This window comes from Stegastes partitus, unplaced genomic scaffold (genome assembly GCF_000690725.1).
Source record: "Stegastes partitus isolate 25-593 unplaced genomic scaffold, Stegastes_partitus-1.0.2 Scaffold653, whole genome shotgun sequence".
NCBI lineage: Eukaryota > Metazoa > Chordata > Actinopteri > Pomacentridae > Stegastes > Stegastes partitus.
Window position 1 is genome coordinate 167,569 of NW_007578384.1, and position 17,306 is coordinate 184,874.

General features: G+C 39.2%; 1 protein-coding gene and 1 non-coding gene across 3 annotated transcripts; one reads left to right on the plus strand and one right to left on the minus strand.

Moving 5' to 3' along the window:
- Positions 1-2,395: 2,395 nt before the first annotated feature.
- znf346 (zinc finger protein 346) lies at positions 2,396-13,032 on the minus strand. Of its 2 annotated transcripts, none has more exons than XM_008290044.1 (7): positions 12,960-13,032; positions 10,152-10,255; positions 8,362-8,454; positions 6,830-6,977; positions 5,846-6,082; positions 5,610-5,709; positions 2,396-3,464 (listed from the first exon to the last, which is right to left on the minus strand). In XM_008290044.1, exons 1-7 carry the CDS (start codon positions 13,015-13,017, stop codon positions 3,257-3,259), a joined length of 948 nt encoding a protein of 315 aa, XP_008288266.1. In that variant the 5' UTR covers positions 13,018-13,032; the 3' UTR covers positions 2,396-3,256. The 2 variants fall into 2 exon arrangements, with proteins under 2 accessions (XP_008288266.1, XP_008288265.1); XM_008290043.1 differs by having other exon boundaries at positions 5,846-6,085.
- A 1,428-nt stretch (positions 13,033-14,460) lies between these two features.
- trnav-aac (transfer RNA valine (anticodon AAC)) lies at positions 14,461-14,533 on the plus strand. The gene has a single exon. It is a non-coding gene; the product is annotated as a tRNA-Val (tRNA).
- Positions 14,534-17,306: the final 2,773 nt, after the last annotated feature.

Below are 17,306 nucleotides of genomic sequence, written 5' to 3' on the forward strand. Positions count from 1 at the left end.
TGTGAACAATGTTATTTATAAAAGCGTGGATCCTTTCTTGTAAATACCCGGCTATGTGGTTGCTTTAGTTGCTCTGTTGCTTTACTGAGACACTTTACCAGTGTATAAATGGCCAGCTCTCCGTTTCAGCTCCTTCTCAGTAGTTTTGTGATTTTAGCCTCCTAACACCTTCATGCACACTTCCCCACTCACCCACGTCCTCAAGTACCGCTTCTTTCCTCGGCTAATTAATTTGGTTTTGTAAACAGTTTTATTTCTTTACTGTGCATCCTTCCTCCGTCCTTGTCTTAAGCGACGACTACAGACCAATCAACTGTCTCCACTGAGAAAAATCTGCCTTTTAAGACAAAAAAACTTGTTTAGATTAATAAAACTGTGAGTCAAAGAGCATGAACTGTCTTCTGTTGAAGGACAAAACAAAGTCTCTTAAAACATTTCTCTACTTTATGCACATCTTTGCAGCATTTTTTTCCCTCAACGATACATAACTTTATATCGAAAGTAAATCTTAAATCACAAAACACCGAACACACAAACGATGAGGGTGAAAACAAAAAGGCCATTTGTCGTTTTTTGTTTTGTTTTTTACACAATGTACCATACAGTATGCATGAGCCCTCTTTGTATAAATTACATCCAGAAAAAAAGACTATTTTTTTTTCTTTAGCCAGAAAGTTGAAGACATTCAATACTAAAATATTTCACCAATTGTCTTATATGAGGACAAAAGGACAAAGAAAGGTTAGTCTTATTCTTATATTGACATCACTTTCTAATTTGACATCACTTTTCTCTGCGGTAAATATTGTAATCTCTGCTATTGACAGTAGTTACAGAGCTCAGAAAGCATCTATCAGTCTCTAAAGAGTCCGTAAAGCCCCGTTTGGACAGTAATTAAAAATTTTTCACTCTTTAACAAACCAAAAATGTAACTCAACAGTACAAAAAAAAAAAAAAGCTTCATCAACATGTTCAGTAACCACCAGCTGTTACAGAGCCACTGTTTGAAATGTGACGACAAAGAATTCACATTTTTCATCACAACCCCGTTCATCTCTTCAGGTTTTCTGCACAGAATCCAGAAAAAAAAACAAAAAAACACTGCTTTAAAAAATGACATCAAACAAGCATTTAATGCTCGTCATTGACCAATTCTGGTATTTTTTGAAGTATGAAAGGATCTACTTTAGGCTCAACTTGTGTATCTGTTTGAAATGTGACCTGCATTTACATGATGTTGCCTTTTTACAGTTTAAAAAAAAAAAAAAAAAAGTGTAGCTAACAAGATTAAGCAAATAATAAAACACTGAGCCACCTGAACAGAAACATCAGCTTTCTGCAGAACTTTAACAAGAAGTGCTAGTGACCTGAACTACAGAGTAAGCAAACATTTCCATTAAAAAAAGACAACAAACATTTGTAGATATCTTGGCTTCAGATAAAAGTAACGGAAAAGAAAACAAACTGTTAAACCGGGTTCTCAACTGATATCACATTTAATGGAGTAGATCTGTTTTCTAGACAGAAAGCTGCAGTTTTAACTGCATCTTCAGCAGCAGAAAGAGACAAACTTGCAGGAGAAAAAGGAGACGTTGCAATAAATACATTCACTGGAGATGCAAACCAACTGTAAGTCCAGTGAACTGAGGCGAGAACTACAACGGTTCTGCTTGGTGGTGTTGGCTGCTTACATGTGGCTCTGGTCAAGATGTTAATACGGGTTAGATGTTAGTAGAAGCTGAGTGACAAAATACCCGGCTTTGTCTGACTGACACGCTGCAGTAAACCCAACTCTAAACACATCATTTCTAGATTTGCGCGAACATTAGGGCTGGATTTCGAACCTCAGTCTTGTTTTTGTATCAGCTGAAAAGTCCTTGACAGCAGCAAAGAAGGAAGCTAGTACAGTTGGTCAGATTTTATCTGCCCTCTGATCAGATATTGACTTGTTTAAATGAGAATTTTTTTTTCCATTTTTAGGCTGCATTTTGTTTGTTTTTGTGTATTTAACCATCTGAACAGCAAAACCTGAAAACAGATGTAGAAGTTATGTTATCAAACCATTTAAATTACAATAACAACAAAAAGAATCCTCAAGTTTTCACCTTTATGACAATGACTGAACTTATGTGTGACAGGTAGACTGACCGAATTAAGTATAAAATAGTGATACTGAACCATAATAACTGGGTTTTGTTTACAAATTGGCCAAAAAATAAACTGTTTGCAGTAACCAGTTTCTGGAAAAACAAAAATTCTGCGCACTCTGGTGCAACTGAGAAAACAGGACTGATTTATTTGTCACAAAGAGCCACATAAGAAAAATTCAAGGACTTTTCAGCTGAAATTCCAACTGTGGAAACAAATTCAAAATGTAAATAGTAAAATATCTATAGTATGACGAGCCCTCTTATCAAGTTTTTTCCATTTTTGTGAAACAAAAGATCAAAGAAATTCAACTTTCATAGTTTCTTTAGGGATTCTAACCCTTCTCTCCTATATTGCACATAAAACATGTTGGATTTCTTTTCACTTGTCGCTGTGGTTCTGCTGTTTCCATAAAAAAAAAAGCAGGATTTTAAACTGATGAAAAATGAGCCCCAAGCACCAAATTACACTCCTGAAGCGGTTTGGGGTTCAGAGGGTTAAACAACGGGCAGCATTAGACAAAAAAGATTTGATTTAAAAGAAAAATCTGTTTCATAATTTATAGTCTGGGCAAAGAAAAAGACATTAAATCAGCACTGGTGTCAACAAATGAACCGACATCCAGCCCTAATGTGCATTGTTCTGGAGAAAGCCTTTCGGTCAGTGAGTGTATTTGTAGCAGAAGCTGAACCATCAAACACCTTCTCTGTCGTGTTTGTGGGTTCAGCTGCATCCCTGCTGAAGCCTCGATCACACAATGAAGAGTATAACTTATCATTTCCCACATTCACTCATCAAACGCTTGTTTTTTTTCAGTACAGAATAAAATAAAATAAAATAAAATAAAATAAACACACACACACACACACACACACACACACACACACACACACACATCCGTTAACCGTTTTAGCTGGAATTGTTACATGTGGGGGATGTTCCAGGGTCCGAAGCGGTGGGTTTATGTGAATCTGTTCCTTGTGGAAACCTACTCTGACGGGAGCTGAAGGTTCATGGAGGTTGGTGGTTGGTTAACGTGTTAAAAGGGGGGCTGGTTGTTGTGTCTCGTTCCAAGTCCTCACTGAAACCTCCTCAGTCAATCCCAGTCTCAAGTATACTGGTACTCCTCTGAGTACTCCGTGTCCTCTGGAGCGTACTGGTTATCTCCAGCTGCGTCGTACTGGTTGTCTCCGGCTCCGTACTGGTCGTCCCCGGGGGTGTACTGGTCCTCTGCGGCTGTGTACTGGTTGTCGCTCGCATATGATTGTTCTGCTGGGTGTTGGTTCTCTGTAGTGTTCAGGCCTGATTTCTTCACTCTGAAGAAAAAAGGCACATTGTAAGATAGTTTGAGACTTTTTTTTTTTCTCCATACACTAGAAAGTCCTGCACCTTTATGGAAACAGTACAACTACGACTGAGGGAGAACAATTGATTACATGAAATTGAAAAAATATGGAATCGGTTTGTAGAGTGCTGTCCACTTAATGTCATACCGCTTTATAGGATGTATAATCATAAAATATCAAAGTCCCAAATCATTTAGTGAAACAGTCCCTTTACTGTCATAGAAAAATGTCATAATCTTGGTTTTTGTCATATCAAAATTCCCTGAAATTGATTCCAGGATTAACTTCTGCCTGTTTAAAGTCATGGTGGGCCGATCGTTACAGCTCACGGGCCGAGCATCACATTCCGGTCAGCCGCAGAAGGCAATGTGTTTGTTTTTTCTTTGTGTTGGTTAGTTGGTTGGTTGGTTGGTTGATTGATTTAAAAGTGACAGTGCACATTAATGAACAAATGTTTAAAAGACCAAAAAAAAACACATATTGTAAATGAGCCAGAGTTAGCATAAATGATACTTTCTGTTGTCCCTTGGAGGGTCATAGACTAGAAAAAATGTACTCACAAGACTTTAAAATACACAAATACAATACAATCAATCAATCAGTAATACAAAGTGCATGATTATAGGTGCTAGAGTTGAAGTACTGGAGTTTGAAGTGCTGAAGTTAAGGTGCTTAAGTTAAAGTATGTATTGCCAGTATACGAATTATCTGGAAAAGTACACAAAATCAATACAGAATTCATCATTCAGTTATACAAAAATCACCAAAGGCAGGATATGTCTACATACGTGTATGTAAACATGTAGTGTATCAAATAAGTACTTAAAAGTTTGTTTGTTTGTTTGTCAATTAGCTGCTCACCTGAGATCTGCTTCACTGAGGTATTCACACACTGTCTGACAGACTTCACAGAGAACCGTTGCAGAGCATCTCATCACTCATAACTGAACTGTTCAGCGAGTTAGGTGTGATCTCGAGCTATAAAGGTTAAATCTTCCATGAGAGACCCACAGGTGCGATCTCGTTTGTTAGAGCAAAGATACCTTTACATCCTTGTAAATATGTTTATTGATCGTAAATAGAAAGATTGAATGTTTAACCTTTTTTTATGTTCATACACTTTTTTTACAGTTTAATATTTCATAAAAGTTCAAAACAAGTCTTGTTTTCTTTCCTTAAATACTTTACTTCTCAAATACATGCTCCGATATAGGCCATGTAGATCGTGCTGGTCCAGTACATAGGCTAGTTTTCACACCCAAACTCGCTGCCATCTTGAAGCCTGCTTATTGTAGTATCCTGGATAAATAGTCATAATTCCATCCTGGACCGAGGGTATGATAATAAACGGACAGCACTGCAAAACATTATTCAAGTGCCCACAGGTGTTACCAATACTGGAAAAAAAAACAAAAGTGGCCCCAAATTCTGTAGATATTTAACTTTTCGTGCCATTTTTCACACTACAACGCTGAATATATATTCCAACAACTTGCTTCTCAATTCTTGAGCCATGCTGATTTTTTTTTTTGATCAAGTGTATTCTATGTTAAATTTGTTTTTACACTTGTCTACCCTGCTCTGTGTAAACACAGCCTGCAGCTCAACAGAAAAGTCTCTGAAATTTTGTCACGACTGTTGGTTGCAGCCGAGTCCTTAATGGCTTAATGGTTGTGCAGGGAGCAAAGAATTTTTTAAAAATATTTACAGAATCTGATTAGCAAGTTTTCAAATGAGACATGTAAAATAAAGGGATTCTGATGAATAACAAGATTTTAAGCTTAGATTCAGTTACACAATTTGTTCACGGTCCCTTGGAAATTTAAAATCCAATGATTCTCTGTTTTTTTACAGTTTCTGATGAATTGTGCCATTTTGGCAAGTTTTTAAAAGATAACCTCCTTTTCTAATTAGCCAGTGGGTTTTGGGCTTTAGAGAGTTAAAATGTGCAATAGTTACTCCATTACTAACTTTCATCTCATACAAAATTTGGCTCACATGAAGTGCATGAGTGCATCAGTTCAGCTAACAAAGACAAAACAGAAATTTAGTGTCTATCAAACTCAAAGGGTTATTTCACCTCCTTAACCAATGAGGAGAGGTGAGCGTACTTACTGGTTCTTATGCTTGGCACCGCTGATGTGAGACTGATACTGTTCCACAGAGTTTAGTTCAATATTACAGACAGTACACGGGTATCCATTTAGTGTGGAAGCTGCAGACACAGAAAAGGAGAGAATTAGTTGTCTTCAAGCCCGTAACACTGAATCTGTCTGCACGAAAGACAAAACACTGAGAACGTCTGGGTTCTTGCTACATGATGAATATGATTCCTGGTTGCGTGGTTCTACCTGGTGCTGTGGACGGGCCGTACGTCTCCATCAGTTTAAGCTTGGTCATCTGCTTTCTATGCTTCTTGCCCACGTAGTGCTGCTGAGCCATGAGCGGGTTGTTGAAGGAGGCCTGGCAGATGGAGCAGAAACGGTCCGGGTTGTTGTTGTTGTTGTTGTTGCCCGTCGTCGGAGCAGCACTCGAATCCTCCGCAGGTTTCTTCTTCGGCTGCACTGTCGGTGTCGTTTGGGGTGCTACTGCTGGAGACGACGCACAATAACAACGGTTACAGAAAGGCTGCTGTGCCATTTTTGCATCACACCAAAAGAAACGTCAGCTACAACAAAAAGACTTTTAATGGTACGAGGAGTATCAGTAAGTTCCAGGACTGGTGTCACAAAAGATGTATTTCAAACCCAAACTACAAACTATGAGTTTTCCCCTTCAGACGTTAAACCAGCACGTCTACAAAGAGATCCGGCAGCATTTGCTTCGTTCAGTGCGCGAGAAGAGGCGAGAGTTGTGGCAGGACAAGTTGTGTCTGCCTCACCATGACAACGTGCCTGCTCACAATGCCCTGAGCATCTGACTGTTCCTGACTGAGAAGAACATTGCCGTGCTGGAGCAACCTCCCTACTCACCCCACCTGGCTCCATGTGATTGTTTCCTCTTCCCCAAGCTCAAGGGGGTCATCAAGGGAACCCGTTTTGAAGACGTGGACGACATCAAGATGGCTGTGATGACAGAGCTGCGGAGGATCCTGGAAGAATCCTTCCAGGAGTGCATGGCGGCGTGAAGGCAGAGAAGGCTGGAAAAGTGTGTTAGAGTCCAGGGGGATTACTGCGAAGGGGAAAACTTGTAGTTTGGATTTGAAATATATCTTTTGTGACACCAGTCCTGAAACTTTTCCACGCACCTCATACGTACAATACGTGAGGAAGATGGAAAAGACAATGGAAGGCACAGTTCTTACATTATGAATAATTCTAAAAATAAGAACCTACCTGGGGTCTGAGGTCCGACTGTTTTCAGCCGCAGGTTCTTGGCATGAACTTTGCCCTGATAGTGAGACTCAGCGACGACTGGAGCGGAGAAGGTCATGTTACATACATGACACGCCTTCAACCGGTCTGTGTCTCCGTTGTTACAGTCCTGAAGACAAAGACACGAACAGGAACATAATTCATTTATTCGGATATGAGGAGTCATTTGCTATATTAGCAATACAAGGTACAAAAAGTTTGAACACTCATAGAAGTCAAAGTCTAGAAAGTCTAACACCCCAGAGTGAGAGGACGCAGTGTCATCATCATCAGCGGCTCAGCTGGACACCTGCACATCTGTTCAGTGAATTATCTCCACCGACACACAGGCTGTTTTAGAGTCTTGAATCACTGCTGTTTATCTTCATAGTAATATATTGAAGACAAAACTACATTTGATATTTATCACACGACCTGAAATAACTTTTAACCCTCTGAATCCAAAAAATTCAGCAGGTTTAAAAGGCACGCCGTTTTTTTTTTTTGCTTTGTTTTTTTAGTTGCCAAAATTACACCATATGTCAGAGATTTTTGCGTGACTTTTTGGGTTGGTCTGGAAAAACAACTAAATCAAAGCAAAAAATTGGGATATTTTCATATTTCATATTTCAAAAGTTTGCTTGAAATAAACTGCTGTAACCAGACTCTGTAAAAAACTAAAAATTCTGCTCTCCTCGGCACAACAGAGAAGGCATTATTGAGACAGCTGTGACCAACAGTCATGAGACAAATGTTTCTGACTGAACTGCAGACTGTATACAGAGGGTTCATAAAGACCACACAACCTCTAGTAGTTTTTATTCTTATTCATTCTAGTCACAATCTCTACATACAGTGATGCAGTACACCCAACCTTCAGCAGTCTGTCAGCAAAGTAAATGTAAACTCTAAGACCAAATTAATCTTGAATACAGGAAATTTATCCAAATATATTAATTTTAGTGAACACTCACTGTGCTTGTGTGCCCAGCCAAACTCCTCCTTCTCTGCTGCTTATTTTATATCACAGTGAGTCATTTCATGTGACTTCAATCTGTTTGGACTCTGCGTGAAGTGAACAGTCCACACCTTTCAGTCTGTTCCTCGTTGAAATGAGCGGGAAGTGGCATGTGACCACAGCCAAGACTTTTCTTTTTTTTTTTGGATGAACTACCTGGACTGTGTTTGAACCTATTTGAATTAATGTCACATTAGTTCAAATTCAAATTTGGCTTTTTGAAGAACCGACTCTGGTGAGTGGGTTCTGGAGGATCAGGCGGTTATGACAGAAACATTCAGTGACTCTTACAAGACACAAACCACCTGCACAACTGTCAGAGGAGCCCACTGCTGGGTTTGCTCAAGATCTTTTCGGAGTTCTTTTTTTTTTTTTCAAATTAACACTTAATTGATAAGTGAACAGTAGTAGTCACAGCAAGAAGCTTTCTTCATGTTAGTTTTGGTTCAGCAGTGTACTAACAGAAAACATTCGCAGCTGAACCGTTTTCACTCACTGTGTCAGACGATAACGGCTTCATCTTTTTGATCGCCGTCTCCTCAGTTTGCATTGTAAGATAACGCCGCACTTTGTTGGCATGTTTCTTGCTCTGAAAAGAGAAGCACAAGTGTTTCTCATAAAGCGGACAACAAACATCCAGCACATTAAACACATTAAATGGGTCAGCATGTGGTGAAACTCCCACAGTGAATACAGGACAACATTCTGGGATTACAGTTTTTTTTCTCATGACATTTTCTGGTGATTTTTTTTTGTTTTGCTTTTCCAAGAAACTTCACACCTAAAGTTTCTAATTTGAGTGTTTTTCTTTCACAGGGTGAAGGAGGTTTAAACCAGCATTAAATGCACCGTTCTCAACCCAGATCTTGTTGAACTTTCACATACATTAAAGTCCTATTTTTAACATACTACGTTCACAAGTAGCTATTTTTGATAAAAGGAGACGCCACATCGAACCTCAGTAGCTGAGCGTGTTCTGATAAATGCTGACCCGGCTATACAGTTTACATGAGTAGACATTGGTTCCATGCTGGTTTAATTTTATAGTTTTGCTACAGTGTGATAAAAAAAAATGCTTCCCAAAAAACAACTAAAGTTAATGCAACTTTACAAAAGTAATTATTTATAATAGCAAAAATGTTTAAGACCTGTGAGATTTGTATTTCCGTCGAAAGTTTAAAATTCAGATTACTGATATTTAGATTTTTGAAGAGTGTGCAGAAACCTTGTAACTGCTGTTGAACAACTTAAGCAAGCAGACAATAACATTTATATTAAATCCTGAACAAGAAAACATGTGTTTGTTATGGATGCACATGTTCATGCAGGGACGCTTTTGATAAAATGTAAAAATTGATTATTTACATCATGATTAGCTTGACAATTTCGCTTATGTACTGGTAGTTTCTATCATCTATCTACTACTATATTACTGCAGTATAAATGGTAAATACTACGTAATTACAACCTTTCAAACACAAAGATGTGCTGCTTTTCTTTGGGTTTAGTATCACTGTGAATAAACAGTTTTGTGCTTTTTGACTAAAACAACTATAGGCATCATATTAATCTTCTTCTTGTTGCTGTGGATTTATAGCCTGGAAAGGTAAGGCACACAGAAGGTATTATTTTGGTACTGGCACTGAAATCATTGCCCTCTAACAGTATTCAGTGCTATTATTCAAACTACTGCCTAAAATGCAGTTCACGTGTGAAAAAGCTTTGCAGACACTAAGAATTTCCAGGTGGTAGGTGTGACGATTTCTGTATGCACTGAAAACAAGCCGCAATAACAGCAAAACAGTTTCATCTATTCTTTATTATCCTGTTTTGTTTTTTTTTAAGCTGGCAAAATGGAAAACCGTGCATCAGAGTGAACATCTGGTGAGCAGCGTGACCAGAAGTCTCCTTTCTCTGCTGAGCCTCACCTGGTTCAACATCTGTTCTAGCCCTCTGTGATGCATTTAATTTGTGATTTATTGGAGCCAAAATTCTACCTGAGTTGTTTTTATTTATATATTGTTCTGTTGTCACACAAATTGTGAAGAAAGCAGTGATTTGATTATAACACAAAGACTGCCTACCAAGAACTTTATGCTTTTCAGTTTACTGTTTGATATGTGTGCTCACAGGAATAACAACACTTTAAATGTGGTGTACAGAGCATTAGATAATCAAACATTTTAGCAGATAATTATACAGTTTTCCACCTTTAAAATTGAGTATCTAAGCACCATCTAAAGTCCCCCGACACTGTAACAGCAGCAGCAGACGGGGCTCACTGACCTGATAATGAGTCAACTTCTGAGATTCAGAAATTAGGACAGCACTGCAGACTTTACACTGGGAGTCAGAAAACAGGTCGCCATGCTCCTTTATCATCTTATTTACTGCAGGAGGGGAAGAGAGAAACAGGAGATTTCAAATCAGGTTACATCTTCTGGGAAAATGTAATTATAACACAGTGTAAGGAAACTATCCATGACAACAGTTCAAACAGCAAATCCGCTCAAGATACTCCTTTCATACATCAAGGACGTGACAGCTCAGTGATGTCCAGCTTCAATGGCTCCGTGTATTACCTTTATTTTAAGAGTTCTGCAAAACAAGACCCTTTTCGAACAGCTTTCTCTTTCATCACCAGTAAATACCACATGCCCCTTTTAGTCACGGTAACGCCTATGCAGACATCTGCGAACAACATACTCCAAGACACAGAAGCATGTTTCAGACCTTACACCGAGTCTGAGTCATCCTTCTTGGCTCGTACAATCTGGAACGTTAATTCACCTTGATGCATCGACTCAAAGGCGTGACAGGGAAAAAAAAAGGAGAAAAAAAGGACAGGTGGCGTATTATACAGAGAGGCAGGGGATTGAATTTGTTTGGATAGGACGCTGTAGGAGAGTGACATGTCGTGATGTCGTTTACTTAGCGAGATAGTTTGCAGGAGCACAATTAAATTTGTGCCTTTAAGATGTTAAACGTGTCACATTACTGGCTTCAAAATCCTGTTATGGCTTTTTGTCTTTCAGATTAAGGCGTCAGCTACACAAATACTTCATACAGCGTCAGACACGGCAGGACTTTAACAGACAGCTGCAACGCTCCTGCGGTATTTGGCACTTGTGCAATGTGAGCAAATCCACGGACTCGGTTGTGTGATGTGACAAAGTGCCACTGCTCTGGTGCTGCTCCCAGACTTGAAAAGATTATTTCTCACTGTCACATCCTCTACATCTATTGCCACAGGTACACCCCAGCTAAAGACTCACTTTTACAACTGCATTCGAGCCTCCCTTACATTTACTATATGATTTTGGCATTTCTTTTTGTTTTCCTGATTTTAACTATCTTAAATTCCTCTGTAAAGCGGCATGCTGTTGATAAATGACATCTATAAATACATTTGTAAAAAAAAGGGGCATGACTTCATTTAATACCACATGTATTAAAACTGTAATCACTAGAAAAGGCAGCAGGGGACCATGCAAATTAAGTAGAGGGGAAGTATTAACAACATTGCAACACTTTCCTAACAATAAACACCTGAAAAACTAATTTGTTTACTTGCTCTCTTTCAATGCAGTTTGTCTATTTGCAGCTATTCAAAGTATGACTGTTAGCAAATTACTAGAAGTCACAATCTGACGGTAGTTTGGGGACAACATTTGGTTTCTGATAAAGTCTGGAAAATGAAAATTGGCAATGCACGTCAATGTGTGATAAACAAGCAGGTAGTGACATTCGCAGTCTACTACAGCTGCACAATCAATCAATTTCAAATTGCAGTATGAAATAATGCAACTGGCCAAAATGCAGAGGCTGCAATTGAGGATAGAGGCGATGCAGCACGCCTGACTCAGGGCTTTTTTCAATTATTATTACTTTATTTAACTTAATTAAAAGTACGATATTTTCATGCGGCGTCTGAGCCATGAATCATCTCCCTGTTTCAAAGTCAGACCATTTACAGAAATGTCCTGCTATGTGCTTGTTGGAGTTATTTTATTAACTATTACTTTATTTATTTAGCTGAACACAGTCAAGCATTTTGTGATAATCATTCTATGTCCTGTGCCATTTAATAAATGTAATATATACATGTTTGAAGCACCCTTGCATCAGAAACTAGAGCAGTGATAGTGATCCAACACGTTTTAAACCTATGACACAGTGACTATTGAAGTGAAACTAAAATAAAAATAATGGCAATAAGACATGTTCTCCAAATCTCCCAGCCCTATTATTCATTCAAATGAACTACCCAGCAACAGCATGATAAACTCTAAAAAAGCCTCACTTGGATGTAGTGCAGCCTTAAGATCAGAGAAGGAAAGCCACATAACACTGAGTGTAAGAAGAATTCAAGATATCCACTCTGCCACATCTCCAGTTACAGACACTTTATTAACTGCTGAGACAACATTTCTGGTCGTGGCCTAATGTGTGTTGATATCGCTGTCACTGTCACATCAGGAGCACAGATTTAGACTCAGAGAGGTGGACTGAAGTGTGCAAGTAGAGGATCTGTTTTACAGTCAGTTAGCACCGGTGGTTCACTCAGACAGCGCTGAAGCTCTACTGAGAAGCACGACAACATCAGATGTCACACATGTGCATCTAGAAATCACTTTAAGCTCAATTGAACAAAGTTTAGCTGCAACGCTGCCCATTCAAAAGTTCAAATGTAGCATATGTCTTGCAGCAACTAAACACACAAGTCAGACCGTGATTGCAGACATTAGCAACTAGCATAACACCTAAAACATGCGTGTCAGCTGAACCCAGTCTAACGATGCCTGTAGCGGTCTTGACTGCTCCACAAGCAGAGCAAATGATTCACAGTCATTCAGCACCAACATCGGATGCAGACATGCTCTCGTCGACCTTGGAGCCGAAACGGCTACGGCTAGCTTAGCTTAGCATACTCATAGCAAACCTCTGCGCTCATCAGTCACGTTAGCTTGGAGGAAGCTAACACCAACAAGGCTGGTATTTTAGCATACATTCATTCGCTCAGACTGTTATTGGGTGCACTGGTGCGGTGTTCTATTAATATAACCGTTAAATTAGTAAAGAAGCAGGTCATACTCTCCGCCGGTCCCGACGGTAAGTAAGGAAAATCCTCCGTCTGCATCTCGACGGCCATAATTCCCACACACGACCAGCGCCGTGTAGTGCGCATGCGCAACAGATGAGCAGACAGCGGAGGAAAGAGGAAAACCTAAGAATTCCCACTCTGTCTGTGTTTTCATGTCCTAGCACAGACTCGATCGTCATAGACGATCTTTGAGCCTATCTGTTAGCTGATTTATTCATGAATCCATGCTTTTTTTCTAGCAGAAAAGAAGGTGAATTATAGTTGTTGGCCACTTGCCATATTTAAGTTATATGTTTGGCTTGTAAGCTGTTGTCCATGTTTGGAGTCTCCGTGTCTGTATCCGGCTCCCATGTGCACATGCACATTAAATTTAAAAAAAAATGTTTTAATGTAAAAATTGGGGTTGGTTTTACATGACTTTAATTCACATGTCATGACTTTAAAAAACATTTGAATGATACCCCCCATACATTTCCCATACATATACATTATACCGAAAGTTAGAACAAAACCCCACAGTGAGGCATCTCTTTGTGTTCATTTATGACCTTTCCTTGGTCCCAGTTTCCTTTAGTTTTGTAAAGCACTTTGTCTTACATACTGTTTAATTTGTATGAGAACTGCAAATACAGTCTAAGTAATTTAACTATAGCCAGTATCTTTGAAAGTATGTTTTTTTTTCTTAGGCCTGTTGTACGCTTTTCAAATAAATTAAAATAATATAAGATTAGCCTTTATTCATCCCACGGCAGGGAAATGTGTAGTGTTACAGCAGTAAAAGATAGTTCAAACATTTAGGAAATGTAGTATTAAAATGTTGTGGTTTTTTTTTAAATAAGCCAAAATATACCTAAGTACTAGATTATAGAAATAACAGTATTGCATGTCAGTGCTATTGATATATATATATATATATATATGAAGAGTTCATTTGCAAAAACAGATAACTACATTTTCACAAACCAATCCACTTTTCCATCGTCTACCTGAGACAATATCAATCAAACTTAAGTTATCTCTATTTTTGTCATGTCATTTCTACTGAGTCGAACCCACTCAACTTCAGTTTGATTGATATCATCTCAAACAACAAAAAATAGTTGTCTGAAAATCTACAAAAACGGAGTTATCTGTTTTGCAAAAGAACTCTTCACACATCTATATATAAATATATATATATAATTAAGGTATAGTATCAAGTTATATAGAAATTGATTAGAAAACAAGCATATGTCACATCTTTGATGAGGCATTTCTTTTAATTAATGTTATAATGTAAGAATTATTTATTTAAATTAAATTTTTCAAATGATGCAATTTATGATGTGACTATAATGAGGTGACATAGTAGAAACTTTTGGAAAGCTTTAACTGTCTCCAGCAAAAGAGCTGTGGAGCCGAAAATAAAGCACATAGAATCGATTATTATAGGGTTTCAAGCCTGTTGCTCCCGTATTTGGTGTCAATTCGCCCCCCTCTGACGTATGGCTCGTTTCCGTAGTGTAGTGGTTATCACGTTCGCCTAACACGCGAAAGGTCCCCGGTTCGAGACCGGGCGGAAACATTGTTTTTCACCGCGGTTCAGTGGGCCCAACGTGGTAAAGCTGCTCTGCAGACTGAAGAGGAGTACAAGGGATATCGTTACTGAGCTGGTGCTGGCAAAAAAAAAAACACTATAAATACTGGGACACACCCAGAATGACAACTGGTCCAGTACTGCTGTACTCACAAGCCTCCCGAAGCCACTTTGATTGATTAAAATGAAACATTTTAAACTGGCCCTATATTTTGTGAGTAAATCTTTAATCTCGTCTATATTAATCCATAATAAATTTTAGCTAATGCAATCCTATGTTAAAGGCTTGTGTTTTCTTGACCCATCCATCCACCCACACCTCCTCCCTACACAGACTGGGTGGCTCTATACCTACATTACAACACTGTTTACAGCCCTTTAAGCGCTACACCATCATATAACACTGTTCTCTTTATAGCTCTACAAGTGCAATAATATAACAGTTTTTTTCTGTATAACTTCTCAAATGAAACAACACAATGTAATCTTGATAGATAGACAGATGGATAAATAGATAGATTTTATTGTCATTCAAATAGTACATTAAAAGAAATTAAAATGCACTTAGAACAAAATTACGAGCACAGGTCACAGACACCATAGAAAAAAAACCCCAAAAAACAAAAAACCTAGACGTAGACCGGCTCCAGAAGACATTGACCAAGTGCTGCACACGTCTCCACTGTGCTCTGAATAGGTAATGGCTTTCAAAGTGACCAGGTGGAATTGGAGGAGTTCCGACTTTCTGGGTAAGCAACATGGCAGATGTAAGGATCAGTGGGTTTTGTGGGTCTGTAGAAACTGCTGTGAGCGGCCGTGTATTTACTGTCGCAGTCACTTTAGCCATTAATGTCACCAAAACCTCATGTGTGAGCATTGCATTTTTGTGTTCCAGCAGCATTGCATCCAGAATATGGCGTGTGACTCCAATCATTCACTCCCAGGAGCCCGCCAAATGGGATGCATGCGTGGGGTTAAACTGCCACTGACACTGGCTGTCTTTCAGAAAGGAGTCAATTTTGGGGTTGTTACAGCCTTGTTTGTCTATTTGTAGCTCTCTGCAGGCGCTTACAAAGTTGGTCCCACAGTCAGACCTGAGTAGTTAGGCAGCACCTCTGATGGCGAAAAAGCGACGCAATGCATTGATAAATGATGAAGCGTCCATGGATTCGAACCAGAGAAAGCGGAGGTAGTTGCGATGGTCTTCTTTGACCACAAAATTGTGAAACATTTGCTCCACGTCAGTCATAACTGCATAAGGGCCGGACCGGAAACGCACAAGCACTCCCACAAGACTGTTGTTGAGATCTAGGTTTCCATATATGTGATCAGTGTTTTTGAAAAGAAGACACTGGGAAGCAGAAGGCTGAGTTGTCTCCAGGGGAGCCTGGGTGGAGACCTCAGTGGAAAGGGGTCTAGCCTGGGACTGCGCCCTAGGAGAGGGAGGTCCGAAGGACCTAAGTGTTATGATAAATTCCCTACACCTCCTCCTTATCAATTATCCCAGCATGCAGGTGAAATTGTTCCACTGGTCTCCCTCTCTGAGCCCGGAGAGGATAAGACTGAAGCTCACAAGGATGTCGACAACGATGTAGACCATTGTTGGTACCCCTGAACTCCTGTAAATACACTGATTTTGCTAGGGTTACTACATATCCATATATAGCATTACATACACGTAGTGGTGTGAGCACGCCCGCTGATAGGGGGGGACAAACGGGCCCAGAGTGGAGGGGGGGGGCCCAGAACTGGACCCTCATAGAATTATGGATTTCTTTCCCCAAAGAAGGGCTATCAATGGAAAGAAACAGTGCAATATTTGAGTTAGAAGTTTTAATTTGTTTTCATCTGAACTGTCCTTAATATCTTTGGAATTGCCCTCCACCCCCACCTCCAACATAAAATGGTTTGGCCTCTGATCAACATCTGATGTCCTTTTATTGGAAGTTCGGATTTTGCACTTCAGCACCAAAATGTCCACTCAGCAGAAGTTTGGTGCTCAGAAAAGGAAAAAGAAGAGAAAAAAAGAGGAAGAAAATAGAGGCCTTAGAGATTTGCTTAAAAAATATTTTTAAAAAAGGTGGTGACAACGAAGCTGGAACTAGTAAAGTCAACGTAGAGCAATGTAAGAAACAGCGGAGCCAGCGTTTGTCAGCCTTGTAGCGTTATTTGGCCATCTAATATCATCTTGTCCCGGGCCCAGGGAAGGCTGTCAGCTGGCCTGAGCGGTACTGATAAAGAATGTTGAACTTGAGTGCCTTAAAATTTCAGAGAGACATTTAAAGATAAGTCAATTCGCTGATGATACGGCTTTGTTTTTAAAAAATGAAGATGAAATTTTAAAAGCACTAGAGTATATTTCTCATTTTTCCACTGCTTCAGGCTTAGGTTTAAATGTTAACAGATGTGAGATTTTAGCCTTGCATAACAATCCTCCACACATTATTGGAAACATAAAGGTCAAATCAGAAGTTAAATACCTTGGCCTGACAGCTACTAAAAATAGAGAAATAAGAGAGAGAGAGAGAATATTTACAGAAACATTGAAAAATGTAAACTAATCTTGAATTCTTGGCTGCAGAGGGACTTAACCTTAATTGGAAGAGTCTTGCTCTCTAAAATGGACAGTCTATCAAGAGTAATTTATCCAGCTTATTCTATGAGCATTCCTGATAAAGCAACCAAGTTAATTAACACCATCAACTTCAATTTTATTCGGAAAAACAGGTGTCATTACATTCGAAAGATGGATATTGTGAAA